A 26,023-nucleotide genomic window follows, 5' to 3' on the forward strand; every position below is an offset into this window, starting at 1 on the left:
TTTATTGATTTAAACTTTCCCAGCGACACAACAATCTGGGTTTTAAGCATTTCATTCCAAGTAAAATGTTCACGGTTGTGGGAAATTATGTGGGGGATCAGACAATATTTTGGTCACACAATAACTAATGACATTAGACACTGAGATTCGAAAAGTTGAAGCTTTAGAACTGTTAAAATTGTCTGTGAGCAGGTAAGTCTCCTCCCTCCCCCAGCAGCTCCCCCAGGGCAGTAACCCAGTGCCTCCCCCACCACCACCACAGGGACTGAGGCTGAAAGTCCATCTGATGGCAGCTCAGGGTCCTGTGGAATGTGCTGGGAGCCACACCTGCGCGACTCCACTAATTAGGTGGGTGGCCCTTCATTCTCTCATGTACAGCCACTCAGGCACGCACCTTTAGAGGGAACTATCCACGGACCACCTGAATGGAGCTCGCAGACCACTGGTGGTCCATGGACCACAGTTTGAGAACCTCTGAATTAGGGAACATGCTCATTTAAAGTTGCACAATGATCCCTTATAACGTTGTTTAGCAGCCACCTGCTTTGTCCACTGCTTGCAGAAAGAGCAGCCTGTTGGAGCTAGTGGTGGGGGCTTGGAACCAGGGTGGACCGGCAGCCTCACAACAGCTCCCCTGAGTTCCCTGTGTGGCCTTGGAGCTATTCCCGGGAACCTCCTGCTTGCAGAGGGTGCGGGGGGGGGGGGGGGGAGGGGTGCTGATGTCAGGGTGTCCTCCTCCCCTGCTCTTGCCCCCCATCTCCACAGAGCAGGTGAGAGGACACGACAGGACTCAGGACAGAGGCAGCTTGCTGGCAGCAGCTGCTGTCTCAACTTGCCAATCTACTTAAAAAGGCAATGTAGTTAGCGTCGGGTCAGCGTACTTTAAAGGGGCAATGCGTGTCTCTCACACACAGGGCGTGTGTCTCTGTCTCTCTCTGCCATGTTGTCTCCCCTCCCTCCATTCGGGCAGCCTTGTAGCATGTGAGGCTACATTAGCAACAATGTGTTAACTCTTGAGGGCTCAGCCGAGTGCTAGTTCCTCATTTAGCAGTAAGGCATTCCCTGGGAAATAGCCACCCTCTGACTCCACCACCTCCACCAAGCTTCACAATCATCACTGCTGTGTACAGTATTAAATTGTTTAAAACTTATCCTGTGTGTGTCTATGTCTATCTATCTATCTATATAAAAATAAAGTATAGTGTTTTGTCTGGCAAAAAAAAAAAATCCCTGGAACCTAACCCCCCTCCCCCATTTACATTAATTCTTATGGGGAAATTGAATTTGTTTAACATCGTTTTGCTTAAAGTAGAATTTTTCAGGAACAGAACTACAATGTTAAGTGAGGAGTTACTGTATATTTTTTAAAAATGTAAAAATGTGAGGGCTTGGGGGTGGGGTTGGTGATGAGAGGTTTAGTGTGTGGGAGGGGACTCAGGGCTAGGGCAGAAGGCTAGGGTGAGAGCTGGGGATGAGGAGTTTCGGGTGCAGGCAGGCCAGAGAGGAGGACTCCCCCCAGCCCTCTCTTCGCAGGCAGCAGCGAGCTCTGGGGGAGGGGTCCCTACATCCCCCCAGCACCATGCTCACCTCACACCACTGTCAGTGCATGTGCTCCAAGGGCCCCTCTCAGGTCCAGGAAGTCCCCTCGCCTCCCCTGTGGTGGGGGCAGGGGAGGGGTTGTCATCACATGTGTGCCTGCTCCCCTGCTGCTGCCCCTCACTGTAGCCTCACTCGGGGTGGGGGCTGGGGCTACCCCTTGTCCAGCGTGGGGCAGGAGCGGTGACTGCAGGCAGGAGGGTCCCCCCAGAAAATGAAAGGGTCCGAGGGGGAAGGCAGGCTCAGGATCAGTCTGCCCTGGCAGTAGTGGTGGGGGGCACTAGGACCCTATGGCGGCAGTTGATGCCTACGTGGAGCTGCAGGGACTCTCTGGGACCTGGGAGAGGCACAGGGGCAGCAGGCAGGGACAGGAGAGAGACCTGGCCCTGAACACTAGTGAGGCCTGGCCCTGAATATTGCTGGAGCCCGGGCACCACGGGCCCATATAACTCGCTGCCCCTGCTGGAGGCGTGCCTGTTCTGGCAGGACGGTTGTTCTCAGTGGTACCCCAGCGCATCAAGTGACAGTCTCAAAGGGGTCTCTGTGACTGAACCTGTCACGGGGTGGACGTTTTTTGTTGCTCGGGGTCCCACACAGCGTTTAGCCCAGTGATCTCCTCTAGTGCAGGCCGGCAGCATCTGAGTTTAACTCTTTGTGGAGCAGCACAGGAGTTCAGAATCCCTCTGGGAAACCTCCTCTCCCTGCTAGGCCTAGGGCCTGTATCAAGGAGTCTTTTCCTCCTAATCTCTGAACTTCTTCACTGCTCAGTGCTGCTGAAAGGGGCAGAGTAGCTAGTGGTTAGGGCACTGAACTGGGCCTTGGAAAACCAGGTTTTTATATCCAGCTCTGCCACAGATCTGCTGAGTCACCTTGGACAAATCACTTCCCCTCACTGTGCCTCAGTTTCCCCTCCCACCCTTTGTCTGTCTTGTCCAGTTGGACTGTAAAAGGCTCAGGGCAGGGATTGTCCTTCAATGGGTTTTGTGCAGGGTCCCCCACAATTGAGGTCAGAGCTCATCTGGGGTCTGTAGGGGATGCAAATAACAATAAACACTGTGATACAACCAGTAATACCAGCCACAGCTCATAATTCCCCCACCAGCTTTCATACAATGAAGGCTACACACATCTGAATGACACAGTTACACCATTAACCTGTAATTAACATCCAAAGTTATCACCCATTAGACTGGACAGCAACTCGATACCTTGTACTCCTGGGCAGCCTCCTGTATGGGAACCACTGTGTGAGCGCGGTGAGCCCGGGATCTGTCGCACACCACACAGATGGGTGTTTGATCCTCTTCACAGAACAGTTTCAGAGTCTCCTGGTGTTCCCCACACACCCCGTCCCCTCCTGTTCCCTTTGCTGCCTGTAAACTCAGTTGCTTGGCGATTTCTAGGACATTTTCCAACTGCCTGTTGGGCCTGAGGTTTCTCTTTTGCACAGTTTCTCCGCACTGAGGGCAGGAGGCGGCTGTATCCCTCCCAGCACTGGCTGATGCAGGCTCGGTAGAGATTGTGCCCACACTCCAGACTGACTGGTTCTGTGAAATACTCCAGACAGACAGGACATGTAGCTTCCTCCTGGAGACTTTTCCACGGGGTTCTCTGCAGCCATGGCTCCCTCTGGGCAGTGGAACAGGAACAGTTTCACTTTCCTGATGTCAGGAATGTAGGGGCAGGTTAGTGATGGGGATGATTTACCAGCACTGATGGTGAAAAAAATCTAAATAAAAACAAAAATCAAAAGTCTTGCCCCTCAACTGCCCCATCCAGGCCCCCACAATGCACCCCACACTGCCAGAGACAGACTCTCATGCCTCCACCCCACTCTGTCCCAGTCAGGGCCCCATGCACCCCTAACACCCCAGCCCAAGCCAGTGCCCCCTCCTCATTCTGCATTCAAATACCTCCCCCCATGCACTCAGGGGTCCCCCTTGTCATGGAAAAATTGACCACACCTTTGATTTTGGGTCAGACACACAAGGCACCTTTATTAGGGTACACAATACAATTATGCATAAAGGGAAGGTCGGCGTATCCCCAAGCAAGGGGGGTTAGCCGCCTTGCATAAATCACACAGCTTCAAGCTTATAAAGGTAAAAACTGCAACACGTAATCATGCATTACAAATTTTATCAGCCTTATTTGGTATATTTATCAGCAAGCCAATCAGAGCCCCTCTGGGGCTGTGACTCGGACCCCCTACCATCTAGGGGTTTTCCTGTTTTTGTCTCTAGAGGCCCGTTTTTTGCCACGTCCCCCCTTCTTGCAATACCTTCTCTTGCGTTATCTTGAGCACTAAATTACCTAATGCAACTATTTTCCAATAGAGTTGTACAATAAGCACTTTCCTAATTGTATGCCCACCTATTTGCGGTTTCCATTGTACAAGACTCTTCTGCTTTTATTAATTTTCCATAGCTAATAAGCTGTTATTTTAGGTCAGGTTACCCAATTACCAGTAGGGGTGGGTTCTCCTTTTCCTCCTGTTGACCTTTTGATTATGCCATGCAGGCTTCCAATTGTGTCACACAAGTTCTTACAAATCTTTCTTATGCCTTAAGGTCAAATTGGCCTGCAATGGCCTTCTGTTACTTATGCTTAGCTAACTTAGCTTGGGGCAGACAAGACACAGTTTCAGGGTAAACGCAATCCGGGGTACGGGGGCGGGTCCCTGAAAATCCCCATCACCCTCAAGCAACAGCTCTCTGTGCCCCCCAGAAATCCCCACAGCCAATGTCCCCCTTGCCTCTCTGAGCCCTCCTCCACACAACACCACCAGTCCAATATACCTACCAACCAAAACCAAGAGAAAGACAGATCAACACAAAGGACAGAACTTTTAATTTTTTTTTAAGTGGGGGGAGAGGCGACACGAGGTACCGCCAGTACACACCCAGAGCAGACCCTACCCCTGGCTGATGCACCCCAGATGACCAAAGACCGACCAAGAATTAGCACAGGACAGTGGGTGCCACTCCCCTTCCTCAACGAACCCCATAAAGCCACCTCTCCCCCCATCCCCATCCCAACCAGGCCAATCCCCCGCAACTCCCTCAAACCCAGCTGCAGCCTTTGCCAGCCCCTCCCCACACAGCCTGGGAGTTCCCCTCCCCGCAGCTGCTCCCCTACTGGTGCACAGCAACTGCCAGGTGAGCAGGAAAAGGGCAGGTAAATCGATGCTGCCCCACTACAGCTACCGCTATTCCCCCCTGCAAACCACAACCCCCAACCAACAACCTCCCTGCAGTGAGCCAGGTACAGCCACGTAGGGGCGGGGGAGTGCAGGCGTGGGGCAGCCAGCAGCCCTCCCCCGGCCCCGCATCTAAGAACAAGTCAAGGTCCCTGCACACGAGCCAGGCGCCCGCAGCAGCCGCATGGCGCCGCAGAAGGCTCAAGGAACAGGACCAGCAGCAGTCAGAGGATTGTGAAAGCGAAACCAAAACCAAAAATCGTGCAAGCGCAGTAACAAGCATTTAAAGCTTTTTTAAAGCCGATTGGGTAACCGGGAGCCAATCACGCTCTCGGGAGGGAAATTAAAAACCAACCAACAGAAGAGGCAGAAGCCCCGCCCCCAGGGGCAGCCCCAGAACAAGCGACATTCGCTGCAGGAGAGAAGCCGAGCGAGGCCGGCCGGGCTCTGCATTGGCAGCTCCTGCAGCAGCTGCCGGGTGTTTCCCTTCCTGGGACTGACTCGGCTGCTGCTGGGCGGGGAGGAGCCCACGGGAACATTGCAGCCTGCAGGCGTTTGTGTGACATGTGCCCCCAGGGCAGGGCCCTGTGGCTGGTGGGCATCTCCCTATGGTGATGCTAGCATGACCAGCTGTCCCAATTTTATAGGGACAGTCCCGATTTTTGGGTCTTTTTCTTATATAGGATCCTATTACCCCCCACCACGTCACGATTTTTCACACTGGCTGTCTGGTCACACTAGGTGATGCACTTGAAGGAGCAGAGTCTGTGTGTCTGATGAGAGAGACCCAGAATTCACTGATATATTAAATATATATAGCTGCCAGTTTTAAGCATTTTTTCCCAATATTTATTGAGTTAAATGTTCACAATTGCACAAAACTCTGGGTTTAGCATTTCCTTCCAATTGTTCTCAATTTCATTTTTCACAGTTGCGGGAAATTATGGGGGGATACGTCAATAGCGAGTCAGATCCCAATGATTTAATGTCAGCAGACAGCGAGATTCAAAAAGTTGAAGCTTTATAACCATGAAAACACAGATGGTCACATCACTTGTCAAAAGATGCAGAGTCGCTGTCCTTCAATCAAACACAAATAAGTTCTGAAGCAGCCTTGTTCTTACTTTGTGTATCTCCAATTATCATTTATTATCAATAGAAATATTTTATTCGTTGGTCTGTGTGTAGACAGCAAAAGCTACGCTTGCCAACATTTATGAATAAAAGCTAATTCTTCCCAACCTTGTGATGATAAACTCTCAGGCTAAAAGCTTGGTTAAGCTGGAATAAGTGTTTTGAGACTCGATTCTCATTTACACTAACACTGTTTTCGCTCAGTGGAAAGGAGCTGCAGCATCACCAAATTCATGATTTTATCATGAGTTTTATAATATTTGGTGTGTTTGATGAAGCCCCAGCTCCTGGAAGCATGTGAGGAGGTGAGACTCTCAGCTTTTGTTTTCTAAGCAAAGGAAATATCTAGCTCTTTTTGTTGCAGAAATAAAACATAAAAATTTCACCCCAGTGCAGTCAATGCTCAAGCATAATTTTTTCAGGCCCAGTACAAACTTGTAACTCAGGCCACCTCCCACACATGGTAATGGGGGTTGCAGCCTGGGCTGGGCCCCCAGGGTCTCCGGGCCTTGGAAAAGTGTACCAATCCTCCCCCCCACCCCCACCATGTGGGGGCCCTGAGCGCCATCTAAAGCTCTGAGAAACCAAAAGGCAAATAAAATAATACTAATAGTTACTATTTATTATTATTAAATCTCATGATTTTGGGGGGCTGGCCTGATTTAAGATTTTTAAATGCCTGGGGTTGGCAGCGCTGTGCCAGTGAGAATTCAGACCATAAATCTCTCTCAGTTACCCAAGGGAATCCCCTAAATGAGTGTCATCGTTGATCTAACACAGCACAGTGAACAGAAAGGGAAACGGACACCGAGGACAAGCTATGGGAACGCGCAGGGAGCTGGGCTGTGGGCCCCAAGCAGGACATGAGCACAGTCCCCCCAGGCCCAACAACAGCAATTCCGGACCCCAGGGCAGAACAGTCAATGGGCCCCCACTGGTGCCCGCATGCACAAGCTGCGCCCATGTGGACCCGTCCGCCTGACATTTGGGCGGTGCTGCGCCTGTGCTGGCTGGTGCCCAGTGAGCTGTCAACTGCGCTGCTGGGGGCTCTTCCGGCACAGCCAGGACTTCCACATGCCCACCCGCCTGCCTTCGCTCCTGCCGCTAGAACCACCCCTCGTGCCATAGGTGCTGACTTTTGGTTGTGCCGGTGGGTGCCCCATCCCGGCTCCTCCTCCTTCCCTGAGGCCAAGCCCCCATTTCACCCCACTCCACCGCTTCCTGCCCCTGCTCTGCCTCCTCCCACAAGTCGCCTCCCCTGACAGCCTCCTCCTACCCACTGCTCACTCCTTTCTGCCACCTCCTGCCTTAAGGGTGAGGGGTGTGTGTCTGGGGGGGCTCAGTCTGTCCCCAGAACTGACAGTTTTCAGCATATTTATACACTTCTTTCATACTCTAGTTATTGAATGTGTGTCTATCACTGGTATCGCAGCAATGTCATTATTAAAATAGCAGTGAACGACAGCATTACATTATCATGAATTACAGTGTATTAAAATCATTACACTCAGCTACAAGCTGCCTTCACTGACACCCCTGTGTAAAGACACTGTGTTCACTCTGTGCCTCACCCCTGCTTAGGGCTTGTTTGGGAGCTGAGGGCCACTGATGGCTGTGGGAAGAAGCAGGGGCGGCTCTACGAATTTGTCCGCCCCAAGCAGTCATGCGCGGGAGGTGCACCAGAACCCCGGGAGCAGCGGACCTCCCGCGGGCATGACTGTGGAGGGTCCACTGGTCGTGCGGCTCGGCTGGACCTCCCGCAGCTGCGGAGGGTTCGCTGGTCCCGCAGCTCCAGTGGAGCTTCCGCAGTCATGCCTGCGAGAGGTCCAGCCGAGCCGCGCGACCAGCGAACCATCCGCAGTCATGCCTGGTGAAGACGTGTGAGCTTCTTGCCCTGAAAAAGTCTGCTCCGAGGGAGAGGAGGCTCCCCAAAGTCCTGACTGGCTTTGTGGGGCGCAGTTCCAGAGCATCACCCGGGGACTCCATGACACCCGGTACCCACCAGGAGGGCGAGTGGGCTTTCTGGACCTAAGAGAGTCCCTAGGAGCATGTGCCTTGACTGTGGTGCAGAGTGAGTATGCTGCGGACAGGGGAGAGGAGGGGTCCCTCCCCTGGAGCTTGCTGCAGCTGGTAACGGGGTGGCGGGGGAGTCCTCTCTGGCCCTAGCCCTGGGGCAGCCTGTCTGCAGCCCAAGTTCCTTATCCCCAGCCCTGCCTCACCCCAGAGCCTGTGCCCCCCAGCACCCCAACCCTGAGCACCCTCCTGCACTGTGAACCCCTCATCCCCAGCCCCACCCCAGAGCCCTCACCTGAGGGGAAAAACGTGCAATTTAAACTTGGTGGTCAGTTTGGAGTATCATTGTGTTTAGCACAATACTTGATTATTTTACACCCCTTTAAAGTATATAGTCATATACAGGTGTTACAAAGTGGGAATGTTCTTAATGGTTTCTCTGAATACTGTGTTGGTGCCTCAGTTTCCCCTATGCATTTCTCAAGGATCTAGATGGTGGGATAAGGGGGTGTGATTGTTGTAGAGCCCTAGAGTGCCAGTGTGATGCCATCTGCACAGAGAATGGCCGAAACCCTGTCTCCGGGCAACTGATGGCCTGGGCCGCACTCCTGAAAGCTGCCAACTGAAGGTGTTGGAGAACAAAGAGATCAGGTGGCCTCCTAATGCCTGGAAAAGAGACAAAGGCCAGAGGAGGGAGTGTCAGTGCCTGAGTGGACTTCCGGGAAGCACATGGTATGGAAGGGGATGCTGGGATGCTTTGGAACCACTCCTTCAAAGCCAGTTAGGACTTTGGGGGAGCCTCCTCTCTCTGAGCGTACTGTCTCCAGGGCAAGAAGCTTACACCTTCCTGGGTCTGACCTCAGAGCATTCAGCATGTCCTTCCACACCGTGCGCTTTCCGCAGCGAGTCTGCCCAGGCAGGTCCTGGGGCAACCAGAGGTCCCTGCACCCCTACTCTGCAGTCAGACGTGACTCTCAGCCAGCCGGTGAAACAGAAGGTTTATTAGACGACAGGATCACAGTCTAAAACAGAGCTTGTAGGTACAGAAAACAGGAGCCCTCAGTCAGGTCCATCTTGGAGGGTGGGGAGCCCAGACCCAAGTTCTGGGTCTCTCCCCATTTCCCCAGCCAGCTCCAAACTGACACTCCCTCCTCTAGCCTTTGTCTCTCTTCTGGGCAAGGAGGCCACTTGATCTCTTTGTCCCCAACACCTTCAGTTGGTACCTTGCAGGGGAAACTGAGGCACCCACACAGGATTCAGAGAAAACATTAAGAACATTCCCACTTTGTCACAACAGGTGCAACAAAATATAATACCGTATATTGAAGCAGGCAAGTGCTGCTCCTGACTTTCCACTTTTAATTGACCCTTGTAATCTTGTGGTGCCGACGCGTTGTAGCTTCATTTTATATCAGCTTACAGGGCGAGAGCGGGGGGACCACCATTTTGGGCACCACCAAAAATTATACAAACCTGCCGCCTATGCACCCATGTCCATTTTCTCATGTCTCTCTGCTCCCCATCTCCTGGGGGCTCTGTCTAGTGCCCACTCCCACCCACCCACTCAAAACAGCAGAGGAGGTTCCCCCTCCTCACGTAGGAAGGGTGGCCTAGTGGTTCAAGCACAGGCCTGGGGTCAGGTGTGCTGGGTTTGATTCTCTGCTCTGCCACTGACTCCCTGCTTAGCCAAGGGAAAGTCACTTCACCTCTGTGTACCCTAGATCCAACCTGCCACGTGGGGCTAATGCTGACCCTGCCTCCGAGGCTGAATCCCTTCATGGCTGTGTGGTGAGGGGGGAACTGGAGATACCAAGGTGAGTAGTTTGGGCTGAATTTCTCCACAGCCGGAGAGTGAGAGCCAGCTCCACGCCGAGGGCATGGGAGAGAGAGGGACTCAGCTGTCAGAGCTTCTGCCCCCCACCCCACCCTGCATGGTTCCTGCTGGAGTCCAGGGCTTCTCCTACTCACTCTGCCCAACCCCCCACCCAGCTACCACGGTCCAGGGCTTCTTCTCCCCACCCCTGCTCAGTGCGGCTCCTGCCAAGGTCCAGAGCTTTTCCTTCCCCTAATGTGCCACTGCACCCATCCAGCGCATGCGCCTAGGAGCCCTGCAGCCTGCTGGGGCGATTTCAAAGGGCCTGGGGCTCCCAGCTGCTGCCACCATCACTACCAGGCACTGGCAGCTGCTGCAACTGGAGGCCCCAGACATCAGACAGTGGGTTCCTGTTTGTGGGTTGCTAAGCAGAGAGACACACCCCTCTGCAGCCCAGATATAGGCACCTAACTGTGAGAGGGGCGTGACTTAGGACACCCCTTCCCCCCTTGTCGGCATCTCTCATTGGCTAGCTGACATGGCTGCCCGCCTACTGAGGTGGCTTTTGTGAATCACATTGTAAGGTGCCTGTGTCGCTCTGGCATTGTCTAGGGAGTTCTAGGCCCCTGACTCAGCTCTGAGGGTCACAGTGCTGCTGTCCCTGTGATTTTCTCAATGCCTAAAAGACAGCTGAGCAATTCCTGATTGACATGGGTGTGCACAGGACAGAGGCAGAGCACAGGCTGGTTAGTGACACATCAGACAGTAAAATCCAAACTCTCTTCCCAGAGGCACAATATTCCTTGCAGCTGGGACATTAAAGTGGAACAAACAAGAATTATTGTTTGTAATGTTTTATTTACAATAAGTTGCTGGAAAGTAGCAAAGTAAAAGGAGCTAAGAAGGAGCTTTAATAACCACAGCACAGCCAGGAGATCCCCAACTACAGAGAACAGTTTTCTTTATGGCACTAAAATTGAACCAATGGCCAGGAATTAATATAGGGAATTAATGAGTTACAGTCTCACTTTCATAAACATGTAATAAATCTCCCCGCCCCGCTCATGTTCCCTTTCCTTTCGTACTGTCCTTTTCTATTCATCATTGTTCTAGCCTCACTTCCCATCCCTGTTATTTCCCTGTGTCTCTCCTCCCTGTCACAGATCACCCCCTCACCTGCTCCCTTTTTTCCCTGATCTTATCCCTTCCCCTCCTGCTGATCCTGGGCTGGGAGCCACCAGTGAAATCTAAGGACACAGATCTGTACAAAACGCTCCCTGCTGCTGCTGCTGCTTCTCCCCACTCCCCAAACCCTGATTGATTCATGCTGTGTCCCTGCCACCCCCACCTCTGCCTGTCCCCTGCCTGGCTATTAGTGCTACCCCCTGCCCAGCCCCCACCTCTGCCCCTCAGGGCCCCTCCTGCAGCCCCAGGGGTCTTCCCCCTCCTCCCCCATCCCTGAGGCTGCCGAGAGGGAGGGGAGGTGCTTCCAGGGGCCATAGAGATGAGGAGCCAGAGGTCATACAGACTGGGCTGTGTGTGTCTAGAGAGGCTGATTTCCAGTTCCTGCCTCTGCTGCATGTCTCAGGGACACAGGCAGAGCCGTGATCCTGGCCCCACAAAGAACCAGGGTCGGATTTTCCCCCCAAAGTCGGAGTCCGGCGGGAATGTGAAGATTGGGGCCTCGTCACCAGCATCGATAAATGTCACCTGCCCCCGGTCACAGTCCAGACAAACCCGGATCCTGCTGGGGGTCCGGCTCAGGGGCAGGGGGGTCACACAGTAGGTGAGAGCTTGGAACTGACCCAGCCAGTGCCGCTCCACAGCCCAGATACCCCCATCAGGGCGATACCTGATCCTTCCCTTCCTCCTCACAGAATCGCTGGCCACCCCCACAGCCCAGTCTCTCCAACCCCCCACCTCCACCTCCCAGCAATGTCTCCCAGAGGTGAATCCCTCACAGCCCAGCACACACAGCGCAGTGTCAAATCTCTCAGGGTTGTTGGGCAGTCGCTGTCGTGTGTTTCCCCCTCTCACACTTTTCCGATCCTCAGACAGGACAAGGTTGGGATGAGCCGTGTCTGGATCCAGAGTCACATTCACTGGAGAGAGAATCAGAGCGTTAGGGGCAGAGCTCAGCCCTGGGGGAGTCTGGGGCCATTTCTCACACTCCCCAGCAGCCCCGTTCAGGCTGGGACAGTCCCGGATCCCAGGGAACTGCCTCTGTCCTGGACACCTGAGGGTACGTCTAGACTACCTGCCGTATAGGCAGGTAGCGATCGATTGAGACACAATATATCGATCCCCAAACGCGCTCCTGTTGACTCCGGAATTCCACCAGCATGAACGGCGGTAGAGCAGTCGACAGGGGGAGCCACGGACGTCGATCCCACGCCGTGAGGACGAGAGGTAAATCAATCTAAGATACTTCGACTTCAGCTACGCTATTCACGTAGCTGAAGTTGCGTATCTCAGATCGACCCCACACCCCCACCCAGTGGAGACCAGCCCTGAGACTGAGCAGAGATGTCACTGCAGCTCCTCAGTCTTTGTAACGGGTCCCACTTCATTAGTTTCTCATTTATCACAGAGGCTTCAGCTCCCACATCCCGCTGCTGGTGTTGCCCCATTCCCAGCAGCACAGACACAGCCAGGAAGGCGTCAGAAGTTTTTATTGAGGGAGCAGAAGTGGCAGGTACCAGCTTTAAACCCCAGAGGGAAGCTCCCTCCCCTAATGCAGCCTCCAGTCCCAGGCCAGAGAACAGAGAGGAAGGTGCAGCAATGGGGAACAGCCACTTAAGACCAGAGAGTAGGAGGTGGCACTGGGTGGGGTAGCACCATCTCCAGCCTAGAGAGAAAGGAAGAGTTGCCAGTTTCACAGTCTGCCCACAGGAAAGGCAGGATGTTGGAGAAGAGCGATGGGGAGACCTCCTGCACCGGGGTGAAGCAGAGGGATCTGGCAGGGAGCTCTGTTCGCGTGTGACTTAGTTAAGAGTGTTTCTGTTCATCAGAATGGGCATGAACTCAGCACTAAGGGTGGTGTCAGGACTGTTTTTGTGTCCCCGCCCGCTCCATGGCCCTGACCGAGGCCCTGCCCCCGGCCAGGCTGGGAGACTTGCCCGCTATGGAGAGCCCCTGACACTCCACCTGCCCTGGACATGGATCCATGGGCCTTTGGCAGCAGTCCCCAGCCCATGTCCCCACTCCCCGAGGTGCACCACCCTGGGCAGGTGGAGGATCCAGGGCTCCCCAGTGCAGTCCCTGGATGGCAGCCTGGTTCTGGCTTCTGGCCTGGCCAGGGCCTCAGGGAAAGAGGAGCAGGGGTGGGGCCATTGAGAGAAGCCAGCACCAGGGAGAGATTGGTGCTGTGGGCAGGGGCTGCACTACACAGAGAGGAGCTGCTCAGCTGCCCTGCCCAAAGCACAGACACTGCCTGCCATGCTCCACCCCTGCCAAGGCTTGCAGTGTGTGGAGGCAACGTGGCCCTCTTCCCCCAAACTATGCCCATGCTGAAAAGTGTCCTGGTCATCCCACCTTTAAAATTGTGTGTGTGTTGGTGGGGGAGACATGGGCCCCTGGATCTCCATACCGTTTAATGTGTTATTTTTAGGGCTGTGTGTGTCACGGTCGCTGTCAGTTTGGTTGGTAACTTCAGCTACAATCTCATGAAGACGTTTTCTCTGGAATTTTCTCATAATTTAAAGGCAATCTTCACCTGCAGACTCACCCTGTCTGTGTGCTCCAAATGATTCTCCCCTTTTTCTCTCCAGTTCAGACGGCAGAGTGTCTTGGGGGAGAAAGGAGAAGAGAGGTGAGATTTCTGACTTTCATATTCATAAGAGCATCCCCTCTCTGAAACTGTTTCATAATTATGACAGAGAAACAGACAGAGACTCTGTCATGGTCTCACCCTCACTTGAAACTGGGGGGTTTCAAGTTGAGGACCAGCATGTATCTCCCCCCCACCCTAAAATCCTAGGGTAGGTCTCCTTTTTGCTGCCACCACTCGGTCAATTTACGTGGGCCGAGACACCCCTGTTTTCCCCCTCCTCTTTCCAAAGACGTTCCCTGGGGAAACACAGATCAACTCACAGAGGGAGAAACCTCCCCGTCTCCTCCCTCCCCTCTCTGCCCGGAGATAAGCTTGTCTCACCACCGAGAGAGAGTTTCTTAGCTCCCTCCCCCTGTACCCACAGTAGAAGGGATTTAATCAAATCTTTATAGAAAGAATTTATTAAAAGAAAAACAAAAAAAATACATAATCTCTATGAGCCCAAGCTGGACACTCATAGGGTATAACCTTGCTAAGTTCTGGAGAGAATCCTCTCTCCTTCTCAGTACAACAATACAGGCAGAATTAAGAATAATCAATAACAAACACACAGAATTGCAAACATAGGATTATTAGATGAGGACACAAAGTACCTTTCTAATACTCACTATCTTGACTAGAAGAAATTAGTTCAGAAAGATGGAAACTTGCAGAAGACTTGACTAAATATCTGGACCCTTGTAACTCCAAACGGCTAAGAACAATACACACAAGAGCAGAGAGAAAAAGTTCCCTCCTAGGAATTTTAAATTCTCTTCCCTGATTGGTCCTCAGGTCAGGTGTTCACCAGGTACTATGTGTTAACCCTTTACAGGTGTAAACTTAACCCTTAACTAACTATTTATGACAGACGCACAGAGACAAACTCAGGTATTTAATATAAAAAGGTCTGAAATTTTCCCCTCTCAATCAGGCATCTCTCAGCAATGGAGCCAGCATCCTTGCAAACTCACAACTATCCCAGGACACACAATCTGTAAGAGATTTACTTTTCCCTCCTCATCCCCTTCATCCCTTCAGACTCCAGTTGGTTTGTCTCATTCACTTACTGCCTTTTGTCGTAACCTAGACCCAGAGCCTGCAAAGACTTTGGCATAAAAGTAACTTTACCCACTTGGTTCCCTTTGACACTAACGAGATGTTCAGAGTTTGTGAAATTCTGGCTCTAATTGTGAACTGTTGGGTTTGTTTACGCAGCGCCTCTACAGAGAGCAGCACGACGGGACCTCGTCCTCCATAGGCAGAAATGGAAATAATAGTAAAATTATTTTATCAAGGTGGAAATTGAGGTGGGGGAGGATTGGCTCAAAGGAAAAGGAAAAGGAGAGGAGAGGGGCCTTTTGTGACTCTGCTGTTCAGTGGCTGCAGGGGCCGGTGTAGACCTTGGCACAGGCTGAGGAAGTTCTGAAGCCAGCCCGAGCTACATCCCTGTGACAATGGCCCCCGTGTGTCTTGCCCAGCCTGCAGTGTCCGAGGCCCAGCTTTACACTGCCCACCTCCCTCTATTCCTCGTCCACCCCCTCCCTCTTCCACCCGCCCTCACCAACCCCACCCCATTCCCAGCCCTCTCAGGAACACGCCTTGTGCCTGCAACTGCTGTGGAGGAGACACCAGAGGCTCCTGTGCTGAAGGGATCCCTGATCATAGGGGAGGGGCTTTCTCCTTCCCTACAACCCATTTGGCCCAAACTAGCTGCAAACGGGACCAGAGCTCAGTGATGGGCTGGATCCACTTTGAGAAATGTGCCCTATGGCTGGTGATGGGGCAGTAGACAGGGAGGGCTCCGAGCTATAGAGAATTCTTTGCCATGTGTCTGGCTGTTGGGTCTTGCCAAAATGCTCGGTATCCAACTGACCATCATGTCTGGGGTGGGGAAGGAATTTCCCCACAAGTCAGATTGACAGAGAGCCTGGGGATTTTTTTCCTTCCTTCCTCTGCAGCGTGGGGCATGGGTCAGTTGCAGATTTGAACTAGAGTCAATGGTGGATTCTCTGTAATTTGTGTAGCGGGGCACTTACTCCCATCCTGGGATAAAATGAGGTAAAAGGTGAAAAGCAGCTGAGGTCGGCTGACTGGGGAGGCAGCCACAGCTGGGGCCACACCCAATTCGGTCACAACTGGCCCTGATCAAAGGGCTGGGAGCTAGGCAGGCAAGAGTCTCACTGCAGGACTGCTTGGGAGCAGAGCACAAGGTGCCTTACACAGAGCAGGGCTGGGGTGAGGCAGGCAGAGCTGGGGAGCTCTGGCCTGGCAAGTCCCCAGGCTGAGGCCTTGTTAAGGGCCAGGGATGGTACTAGAGCTAGAAAGGCAGTAGGTCCAACCCCCTTGCTAATGATGAGTGGACATTGCGGACTGCAGGCTGCCCCAGAGAAAGGGGGCTAGATGACTGGCAGTAACCACTGAGGCAAGGTGGGTATAGAGGGTTGGGATGCCCCTGGGAGAGGAGACCCAGAGTGTGGGGGTAGTGCTGTGGGCAGAACCCCAAGGTAAGGGGCACTGGAGTCCAGGAGGGACATGGAGGGGCTTGAGGCAGGAGAGATACTGGCCAGCAGGGGGCACTCTGGAGCGGGAAAGCTAATTCCCTGACTGACCAGCAGGAGGCGCCGCACTGCTGAGTGCTCAACCAGTTACACTTGAAGTTTTAAAATCATGATTTAAGGACTTCAGTAACTTGGCCAGAGGTTAGGGGTCAATTGCAGGAGTGGGTGGGTGAGATTCTGTGGCCTGCAGTGTGCAGTTGGTCAGACTGGATGATCGTGATGGTCCCTTCTGGCCTTAAAGTCTTTGAGTCATTTCTTAATTTAACAGCATCATGTAAGTGTGAACCAATTGATCAGCACCATTCTCTTCTCAGAGGCTGTAGCGAGTCGGTGTGGCTCCCCTCCTGCCCAGCAGAGGGCGCTCCCTCCCAGAAGCCCAGCTGGGCTGAGCCACCACTTCCTGTCCCCGCCCCCCGGAAGTCAAGGGGCGGGACAGGAAGTAGAAAAGGAGGACGCCAAAGCTCAGTCAGGAACCAGCCACCGCCGGGAGCAGATGTGCCGGCAGGGGCTCCAGACTGGGAGCCCTCTAGGACCTGAGGCGGCGATCCAGACTGGCCCCCACTACCCCGCGCCCGGTACGATGAGGAACCAGCAGAGCTGCCCCGGGATCGGTACCCTGAGGAGCCGCTGAGACTCCCTCGCGCCGGCTACGAAGAGGAGCCGCCGCCGCCGCTTCCGCCCTGCTGTTATCCGGAGGAGCCGCCTGAGCACGCCTGGCCGGACTTCCAGCAGGAGTTGCCGGACCTGCCCCCAAGCCCTGGTCCCGAGGAGCCCATGCAGATGGACTGGCCCGAACTCCCGGCGACCGAGGAGCAGGTACCCACGGAGGGGGAAATGGAGTGTAGCCCGGGGATAGCCGACCCATGTCAGGCTATAGGCACCGAGGTGCCCATGTCAGTGTGTTGCGGTCAGGACCCCACTGACCAGCGGCAGTGTTAGCCGCTAAATGGGCCCCGGGCTGGGACACAGTGGAGTGGGTGGGCCTGTGTCCCCCCTGCCACCCCACGCACGGGTGGCAGTCTCCCCCTCACCCCAGTGCAGACAGAGAGGCCTGCACTAGTCTGAGTTGTTGTCATCGCTCAGCCCTGCCAGAAGGTCTGAGCCCTGTACCTGTTGCTGCCCCGCCCTGAGCTAGGGCTTGGGCTTTATAAACTGAATTGCTGCTCAGTCCTGCCACCAGGACCTGAGCCCCATTGAACTACTGTTATCCAGCCCCCTGCTCCAGAGGGCCTGGGTTTATCTTGGACTACTGTGGCCTGGCCCCTGCTCCAGAGGGCCTGGGTTTATCTTGGACTACTGTGGCCTGGCCCCTGCTCCAGAGGGCCTGGGTTTGTTCTGAGCTATTGTGCTGCCCCGCCCCGGTTAAGGGTCTGGGCTTAGACTGACTGACTGTGTGCCTTCTGTGCAGCCCCTGCCTGAGGGCCTGCACCTGAGAACCTTCCTGAGACTGATTGCTGTTATCCAGCCCCCTGCTCCAGAGGGCCTGGACTTATATTGAACTGTTGTTATCCAGCCCCCCCTGCTCCAGAGGGCCTAGACTTATATCGAACTGCTGTTATCCAGCCCCCCCTGCTCCAGAGGGCCTGGACTTATATCGAACTGCTGTTATCCGGCCCCCTGCTCCAGAGGGCCTGGACTCATACTGAGACTGATTGCTGTTATCCGGCCCCTGCTCCAGAGGGCCTGGGCTTGTATTGGATTGCTGTTCAGCCCCCCTGACACAGAGGGCCTGACGGTACTGAGACTGACTGCTGGTCAGCCCCCTGATCCAGAGGGCCTGAGCCGTGAGACAGTGCTAACCCTGATTTCTTGCCGCCCCACCAGTTAGAGGGGACAAGGAGCGAGTCGGTGTGGCTCCCCTCCCGCCAGCCGGAGGGTTGAGCCCCGACCAACCGCTTACACTGGTGCCTTCTCTGAGGACCCCGAACCCTACCCTGTGAGAAAGGGTAACGAGCGGGGTGGGGGTTTGTCTACCCCTCCCCGGAACGACATGGAGATGGAGCGTTTAATTCAACGCCTCGTGGAGAGCCGAGAGAGACAGCAGGCTGCTCAATTGCAACAGCAACAGCAACAACAGGCTGTTCAGCAGGAGCAGCAGCAGCAGCGGGATGCCGCCCACCTCCGGCTCACCCAGGAGCTACACGCGGCCCAGCTGGAGCAGCAGCAGCAACTGCTACAGCAGCTGGGGACTCAGCTCCAGCAGCTCCTGGTCACCCTCCTGCGCCCCGCAGAAGGACCGGGTGGTGAGGGGGCCGGAACCCCCCGGATGGCGGCTCCCCTCAGCTTGACCAAGATGGGCCCGAATGATGACCCTGAAGCGTTCCTGGTTACTTTCGAGCGCGTAGCCCTAGTCGCTGGATGGGCCCGAGAACATTGGGCTACACTGTTAGCCCCGTACTTGACCGGGGCGGCCCAGATGGCTTATCGAGACCTCGCGACTGAGGACGCATGCGATTATGACCGGGTTAAAGCTGCTATACTAGACACGCTGGACGTCAGCCCCGAGACGTTCAGGCAGAGATTCCGGGGCCAGATGTATCCGCAAGGCGCCCGGCCGCGGGCGGTGGCCCAGATGCTAAAGGAGGCCGGCCGACGCTGGCTCCTCCCCGATCTCCGGACTGCAGAGCAGGTGACAGAGCAGGTCGTCTTAGAACAGTTTATTAGCATCCTGCCCTCCCGCGGACGAGGTTGGGTGCTCCGCCATCGACCGACGACGCTCGCGGCAGCAGTGACACTTATGGAGGATTTCCTCGCCGCCGATGGGGCCGACGCTCCCGCGACCCAGCCCCAGGCCTGAGACCGCTCGCCCGGAGAAAAAGGGGAGCCCCGCGAAGGCGGTGCGAAATCCCGGCCGCGGACTTACCTCGCAGCCGGAACCTCAAGCCCGTTGGCGGGACGCCGCCACCCGAATCGGACCTGCCGGTCCCGGTCCAGGAACCCCGGGGGTCCGACGGAGTCCACCCCGAAGTCCAAACCGAGGGGCCACCCGAAGTAAACGGCCGGAGCTCGGTCCCTGCTTTGGCTGCGGGAAGCTAGGACACCTCCAGAGGGACTGTCCAGACATGGACTGCAGTTACGGGCAGGTTTGGGCAGGACACAACCGAGCTCGGCCCGCCCTGAGTCCCAAACTTACCATCGCTGCCGTCGTCGAGGGCCAGGCGGTCAAGGCCCTGATCGACTCCGGCTGTGGCCAGACACTAATCCGCCAGAGCTTGGGACCCCCGCCGGACCCCGGTCTGCAGCCAATACACCTGCAATGCATTCACGGAGATATCCGGCCTTATCCCAGTGCCCGCATCTCCCTGACGGTCGCAGGGGTCACCCGGCGTTTGATCGTCGGCCTAGCTCCTCATTTAGCATATCCCGTTGTCCTGGGGCGGGACTGGCCTGCCTTCGAAGATGTGCTACGCGCTACGCCGACCCTCGAAGCGGAACCCCGGGAGCCCCTACCCGAGCCCACTGGGGACGCCTCTGAGGCTGAACCCGAAGTTACCACCGACGCGGAAAAGCCCATGGAACCCCCCCGGGACCCCCGCCTCTACACTGATTTCTGCAGGGACCAACGAGCAGACCCCACGCTCGGCCGCTATTATGAGCAGCTCGCGGCGGTGGATGGGGTAGTCCGGGACCCCCAACAAGCCGCCCGATGGCCGCATTTCGAGCTACGGCAGGACCGCCTGTATCGGATCGACCGGGATCCCCGCACCCGCTAGCCGCAAACCCAGCTGGTAGTTCCGCAGTGTTATAGGCGGGCCGTCCTAAAGTTGGCACATGATGTACCGGCCGCCGGGCATCTGGGGCAAGAAAAGACACTGGCCCGGATATTGGGACGGTTCTTCTGGCCAGGGATCCACCAAGACGTCCGAAGGTATTGTGGCTCGTTCCCAGCGTGCCAACTTGCCGCGCCACCGGGGGTCCCTCGAGCGCCACTGGTTCCTATGCCACTAATGGAAGTACCCTTCGAGAGAATTGCCATGGACCTTGTAGGGCCTCTCCCGAAGAGCACGGCTGGGTTCCAGTATGTTCTAGTCCTCGTCGACTATGCCACCCGGTTTCCAGAGGCTGTCCCGCTACGTAGCACGACCGCCCGGACTATTGCCGGCGAACTACTAAAAATCTTCGCCAGAGTCGGACTCCCGCGGGAGATTCTGACGGACCAGGGAAATAATTTTACCTCCCGGCTATTGAAGCAAGTATGTACTCTCTTGGGGATAAAACAGCTCCGCACCTCCGTATACCATCCGCAAACTGACGGCCTGGTGGAGCGTTTCAACCGGACCCTCAAGGGGATGTTGCGGAAATTCCCACCAGGGGAGCTCCGCCGCTGGGACCAGTTTCTACCTGCCCTGCTGCTGGCCGTCCGGGAAGTCCCCCAGTCCTCGACAAGGTTCTCCCCCTTTGAGCTGTTATACGGGCGCAGGCCACGCGGCCTCCTCGACCTAGTGCGGGAGACCTGGGAACAGACGGCCTCCCCAGCCCAGGGCCTCCTGGAGTATGTTCTACAGTTACAGGGATACCTATCCCAGGCTGGGACCCTGGCACGGGAGAATTTGAAGAAGGCCCAGGAGCGACAGGAGCAGACCTACAACCGAGAGGCTCAGGTTCGGGAGTTTAAGCCAGGGGACCGAGTCTTGCTCCTCCTGCCGTCCAGCGAGTCCAAATTGTTGGCTCGCTGGCAGGGACCATACGAGGTCGTCCGAAAGGTGGGGGCAGTCAACTACGAGGTGCGCCAACCTGATAGACGTAAAGAAACACAGCGTTACCACGTAAATCTGTTAAAACCCTGGCGAGACCGAGAAGGCCTCTTGATCAACCCATGTCCGCCCGAGCCGGAACTGGGTCCTCGGGTGCCCCAGGGGGAGGACCCCCTGACCCCCATGCTTGGGGAGTCACTCTCCGAAGAACAACGCAAGCAAGCGAATTGTCTCCTGAGGGCCTTCCGTAAGACTTTCACCGCCGTCCCGGGGTATACCACCCTGGGCTGCCACTCCATTCAAACGGAACCGGGAAAGGTGATATGAGAAACAACTCGGCCGCTGCCCTACCGAATGCGGGAGGCCGTCGAAGAAGAGGTACAAGCAATGCTGGCCTTGGGCGTTATCGAGCCCTCCGTAAGTGAATGGTGTAGCCCCGTGGTCCTGGTGCCCAAGCCCGATGGCACCCGTCGGTTCTGCATCGATTTCCGGCGGGTAAACGCCATCTCACACTTTGACGCATACCCGATGCCCCGAGTGGACGAGCTGTTGGACCGGTTGGGAGAGGCCTGATTTATCACCACCTTGGACCTCAGCAAGGGGTACTGGCAAATCCCCCTTGAAGAGACCTCTAAGGAGAAAACAGCTTTTGCCACCCCGACGGGGCTGTATCAATTCACCAGGATGCCCTTCGGTCTCCATGGAGCCCCCGCGACCTTCCAAAGGCTGATGGACCGCCTACTCCAAACCCATCACGACTATGCTGCCGCGTACCTGGATGACGTGGTCATCTATAGTCGTCGATGGGAAGACCATCTACCCCGGGTCGCGGCCGTCCTGAGGTCCCTAAGACAAGCAGGGTTGATGGCTAATCCCAAGAAGTGCCGGATTGCGTGGCAGGAAACTACCTACCTAGGTTACACCGTCGGTGGGGGCAGGTAAAACCCCTGGTGGGAAAGGTCCAGGCCCTAATGGACTGCCCGACCCCAACCACCAAACGACATGTCCGGCAGTTCTTAGGCCTGGTCGGGTATTACAGAAGGTTCATCCCGCAGTTCGCCTCCATAGCGGCACCCCTCACCGGCCTGCTCACGAAGGACAGCCCTCGGCAGGTGAGATGGACCCAGGAGTGCGAGACAGCTTTCCGGCGCCTCCAGGGATGCCTCTGCCGAGAACCAGTCCTGTACAGCCCGGACTTCCACCAAGGATTCGTCCTGCAGACTGACGCCTCCGAGGTAGGACTGGGGGCTGTCCTGTCCCAGGAAATAGATGGGCAGGACCACCCCGTACTGTACCTGAGCCGCAAGCTGTTCCCCCGTGAGAGGAACTATGCGGTGGTAGAGAAGGAGACGCTGGCCATAAAGTGGGCCTGCGAAGCCCTCCGTTTCTACCTTTTGGGGGCGCCCTTCATCCTGGTCACGGACCATGCCCCCCTCACCTGGCTGACGCGGATGAAGGACAAGAATGCCCGCATTATGCGGTGGTACTTGGCCTTGCAGCCGTATGCTTTTACTATTCTGCATCGAGCTGGCAAGGACCATGCCAACGCGGACTTCATGTCCCGTATTGGGGGAATGGAAGAGCCTGGCCCCGACCGGCGGGCGCCAGCCTTAAGGGGGGGGTGTGTAGCGAGTCGGTGTGGCTCCCCTCCTGCCCAGCAGAGGGCGCTCCCTCCCAGAAGCCCAGCTGGGCTGAGCCACCACTTCCTGTCCCCGCCCCCCCGGAAGTCAAGGGGCGGGACAGGAAGTAGAAAAGGAGGACGCCAAAGCTCGGTCAGGAACCAGCCACCGCCGGGAGCAGACGTGCCGGCAGGGGCTCCAGACTGGGAGCCCTCTAGGACCCGAGGCGGCGATCCAGACTGGCTCCCGCTACCCCGCGCCTGGTACGATGAGGAACCAGCAGAGCTGCCCCGGGATCGGTACCCTGAGGAGCCGCTGAGACTCCCTCGCGCCGGCTACGAAGAGGAGCCGCCGCCGCCGCTTCCGCCCTGCTGTTATCCGGAGGAGCCGCCTGAGCACGCCTGGCCGGACTTCCAGCAGGAGTTGCCGGACCTGCCCCCAAGCCCTGGTCCCGAGGAGCCCATGCAGATGGACTGGCCCGAACTCCCGGCGACCGAGGAGCAGGTACCCACGGAGGGGGAAATGGAGTGTAGCCCGGGGATAGCCGACCCATGTCAGGCTATAGGCACCGAGGTGCCCATGTCAGTGTGTTGCGGTCAGGACCCCACTGACCAGCGGCAGTGTTAGCCGCTAAATGGGCCCCGGGCTGGGACACAGTGGAGTGGGTGGGCCTGTGTCCCCCCTGCCACCCCACGCACGGGTGGCAGTCTCCCCCTCACCCCAGTGCAGACAGAGAGGCCTGCACTAGTCTGAGTTGTTGTCATCGCTCAGCCCTGCCAGAAGGTCTGAGCCCTGTACCTGTTGCTGCCCCGCCCTGAGCTAGGGCTTGGGCTTTATAAACTGAATTGCTGCTCAGTCCTGCCACCAGGACCTGAGCCCCATTGAACTACTGTTATCCAGCCCCCTGCTCCAGAGGGCCTGGGTTTATCTTGGACTACTGTGGCCTGGCCCCTGCTCCAGAGGGCCTGGGTTTGTTCTGAGCTATTGTGCTGCCCCGCCCCGGTTAAGGGTCTGGGCTTAGACTGACTGACTGTGTGCCTTCTGTGCAGCCCCTGCCTGAGGGCCTGCACCTGAGAACCTTCCTGAGACTGATTGCTGTTATCCAGCCCCCTGCTCCAGAGGGCCTGGACTTATATTGAACTGTTGTTATCCAGCCCCCCCTGCTCCAGAGGGCCTGGACTTATATCGAACTGCTGTTATCCGGCCCCTGCTCCAGAGGGCCTGGGCTTGTATTGGATTGCTGTTCAGCCCTCCTGACACAGAGGGCCTGACGGTACTGAGACTGACTGCTGGTCAGCCCCCTGATCCACAGGGCCTGAGCCGTGAGACAGTGCTAACCCTGATTTCTTGCCGCCCCACCAGTTAGAGGGGACAAGGAGCGAGTCGGTGTGGCTCCCCTCCCGCCAGCCGGAGGGTTGAGCCCCGACCAACTGCTTACAGAGGCTCATCCCAATTTCCATTCCTAGATCCCTTCTAGGTACCTTTGAACTTCCCCAGAATCTCCATTAGCACAATCGTTTTCTGGGAGAAATCACTGACTCGCTCTTCCAGTTCAGGAGAAATCTCCTCTGGCTGCTGGAACTTCCCCTTCTCACACCTGGAGGGAAACAATTTCACGTGATTATATTTTACTGTGTGACTCATTATAAGTTCTGGCTAGTGAGTCGCTGCTCTCATGGGCCTGGAGTTAGAATTCCTCGACTTCTCCCAGCCTCAGAGCAGGTGCAACACAACCCAGGGCGAAGCAGCCTTCCCTTCAAAGGTCATTAATATTCTTCAACTCTGGGGACAAAAGGGGAATTGAGTCTCCATTGCCAATTCGCTCCTTGGCCTCCATGCTCTGAGGGACAGGAGGTTCCCAGGTGAAGTGCTGTAGAAATCTGCCTCTAGGTACTAGACTGAGACACCAGCTACCCCTTCCGCAGGTCATTCCACACAGGTCTCCAAACAGCCCTCAGATGGGGAAAGGCTCTTGAAAACTACTGCCCTGGGCTGAATAGAGACCAGTGCCCTGCAGTGACAGGCCCATAATCCATCTCCACCATCCTGAGGCAGCCAGTCCCCCAGGGATGTGACATCTCTAGAAAATACTTGAGGTCAGTCCTTCCCACTGACTGGAGAATTCTAGAGCCTTCTGTACAAGAGTGAGCACCCCAGGATGGAGTTGATCAGAGAGATTTGTATCCAACATGTGATCTCCCCACACATTTTGCTGTAGAGCCCTGGGGAGATGCGGTACTACCCTCATCATCAAGCTCTTTCCCAGCATTGTGGAGTGCGAGGGAGCCACATACCTGCTCAAGGTGGTTCTGACATCCTAGAGGAGAGAGAGACAAAAGAATTTCAGTCCCCTCTGACACACACACACGGGGGATTCCAGGGAAGGGATTTAGGAAGTATGGGGGAAAGACACCCTGCCCTGGCCCCAGGGCCATTGATTCCCTGAGCTAATGGGGCTTTTCCATCTTTCATATCTCTGTGACTCTGCTACGAATAATACTCACTTAGATGTCAGTAATGCACACGCCGAGTTACACTGAGATCTCCGACTGCTGGATTCCAGTGCTTATGATTCAGCAGCCCGCTCCTCCCTCTGTGGGAGTCTAGCATGTTTCTAATGATGAGTGGCGGTTTCCAATAGTCCCTGGGGGTGCTCAACCCCATGCCCCACCTCCACTCCAAACCTTTCCCCAATGCCACACCCCAACCCAACTCTTCCCCCTCCCACTCAACCTCCACACTCTCTCTTTCTCGCCTCCTCTTGTGAGCTGCCATAAATATAAAGGAAAGAGTTACATAAAATATCTCCTTGCAGCTGTACTGAATCGCTTTACCTCTAAGGGATTAAGAAGCTCAGATAACCTGGTTGGCTCCTGACCAGAAGGACCGATAAGGAAAGAAGATACTTTCACATCTGGTGGGTTGCAGGAGGTTTTGTTTGGGCTCTGTTTGTTTGTTCCCTCTCCTGATAGAGAGAGAGAGACCAAGCAGGTACAACATCTCCTGAAAAGCTACCTGTAATGATCCATCTAAGATTACAAAAATTCTAACTAAGGCAAGGAAATGCATTAGGTTATTTTTTTGTTTTAGTTTGTGAATTTTCCCTATGCTAAGAGATTGTTTTATTCCTGTTTTTGTAACTGTGAAGCTGAGTCCAGAGGGGAGTCCTCTGTGTTTTAAATCTTTTTATTACCCTGTAAAGTTACCTTCCATCCTGATTTTGCAGGTGTGATTCTTGTACTTCTTTCTTTATAATAAATTTCTTCTTTAAAGAACCTGATTGATTTTAGTGTCCTAAAGATAAGGGTCTGGTCTGTACTTACATTAAAGGCAATTGGTTGCTATATTATTCTCAAGCCTCCCCAGGAACGGGGGTGAAGGGGTTTGGAGGGTTATTTTGAGGGAATAGGGATTCCAAGTGACCCATCTCTGAATTTTTGTTTAAATCACTTGGTGGTGGCAGCAAGGACAAGCAAAGGAATTTGTGCCTTGGGGAAGTTTTTAACCTAAGCTGATGGAATATAAGATTAGGGGGTCTTTCATGTGGGTCCCCACATCTGTCCCCCAGAGTTCAAAGTGGGGA

The 26,023-nt window shown here is 55.2% G+C and overlaps 1 protein-coding gene across 1 annotated transcript; it reads right to left on the bottom strand.

The window, feature by feature from the left end:
* Positions 1-4,212: 4,212 nt before the first annotated feature.
* LOC120383505 (tripartite motif-containing protein 15-like) lies at positions 4,213-24,307 on the bottom strand. Its single transcript, XM_039501677.1, has 4 exons — positions 23,922-24,307; positions 13,483-13,542; positions 11,770-11,857; positions 4,213-4,216 (listed from the first exon to the last, which is right to left on the bottom strand). The coding sequence occupies exons 1-4, from the start codon at positions 24,082-24,084 to the stop codon at positions 4,213-4,215; spliced, it is 315 nt and encodes a 104-aa protein (XP_039357611.1). The 5' UTR covers positions 24,085-24,307.
* Between the last annotated feature and the right edge of the window lie 1,716 nt (positions 24,308-26,023).

Source organism: Mauremys reevesii, linkage group 15 (assembly GCF_016161935.1).
Source record: "Mauremys reevesii isolate NIE-2019 linkage group 15, ASM1616193v1, whole genome shotgun sequence".
NCBI lineage: Eukaryota > Metazoa > Chordata > Testudines > Geoemydidae > Mauremys > Mauremys reevesii.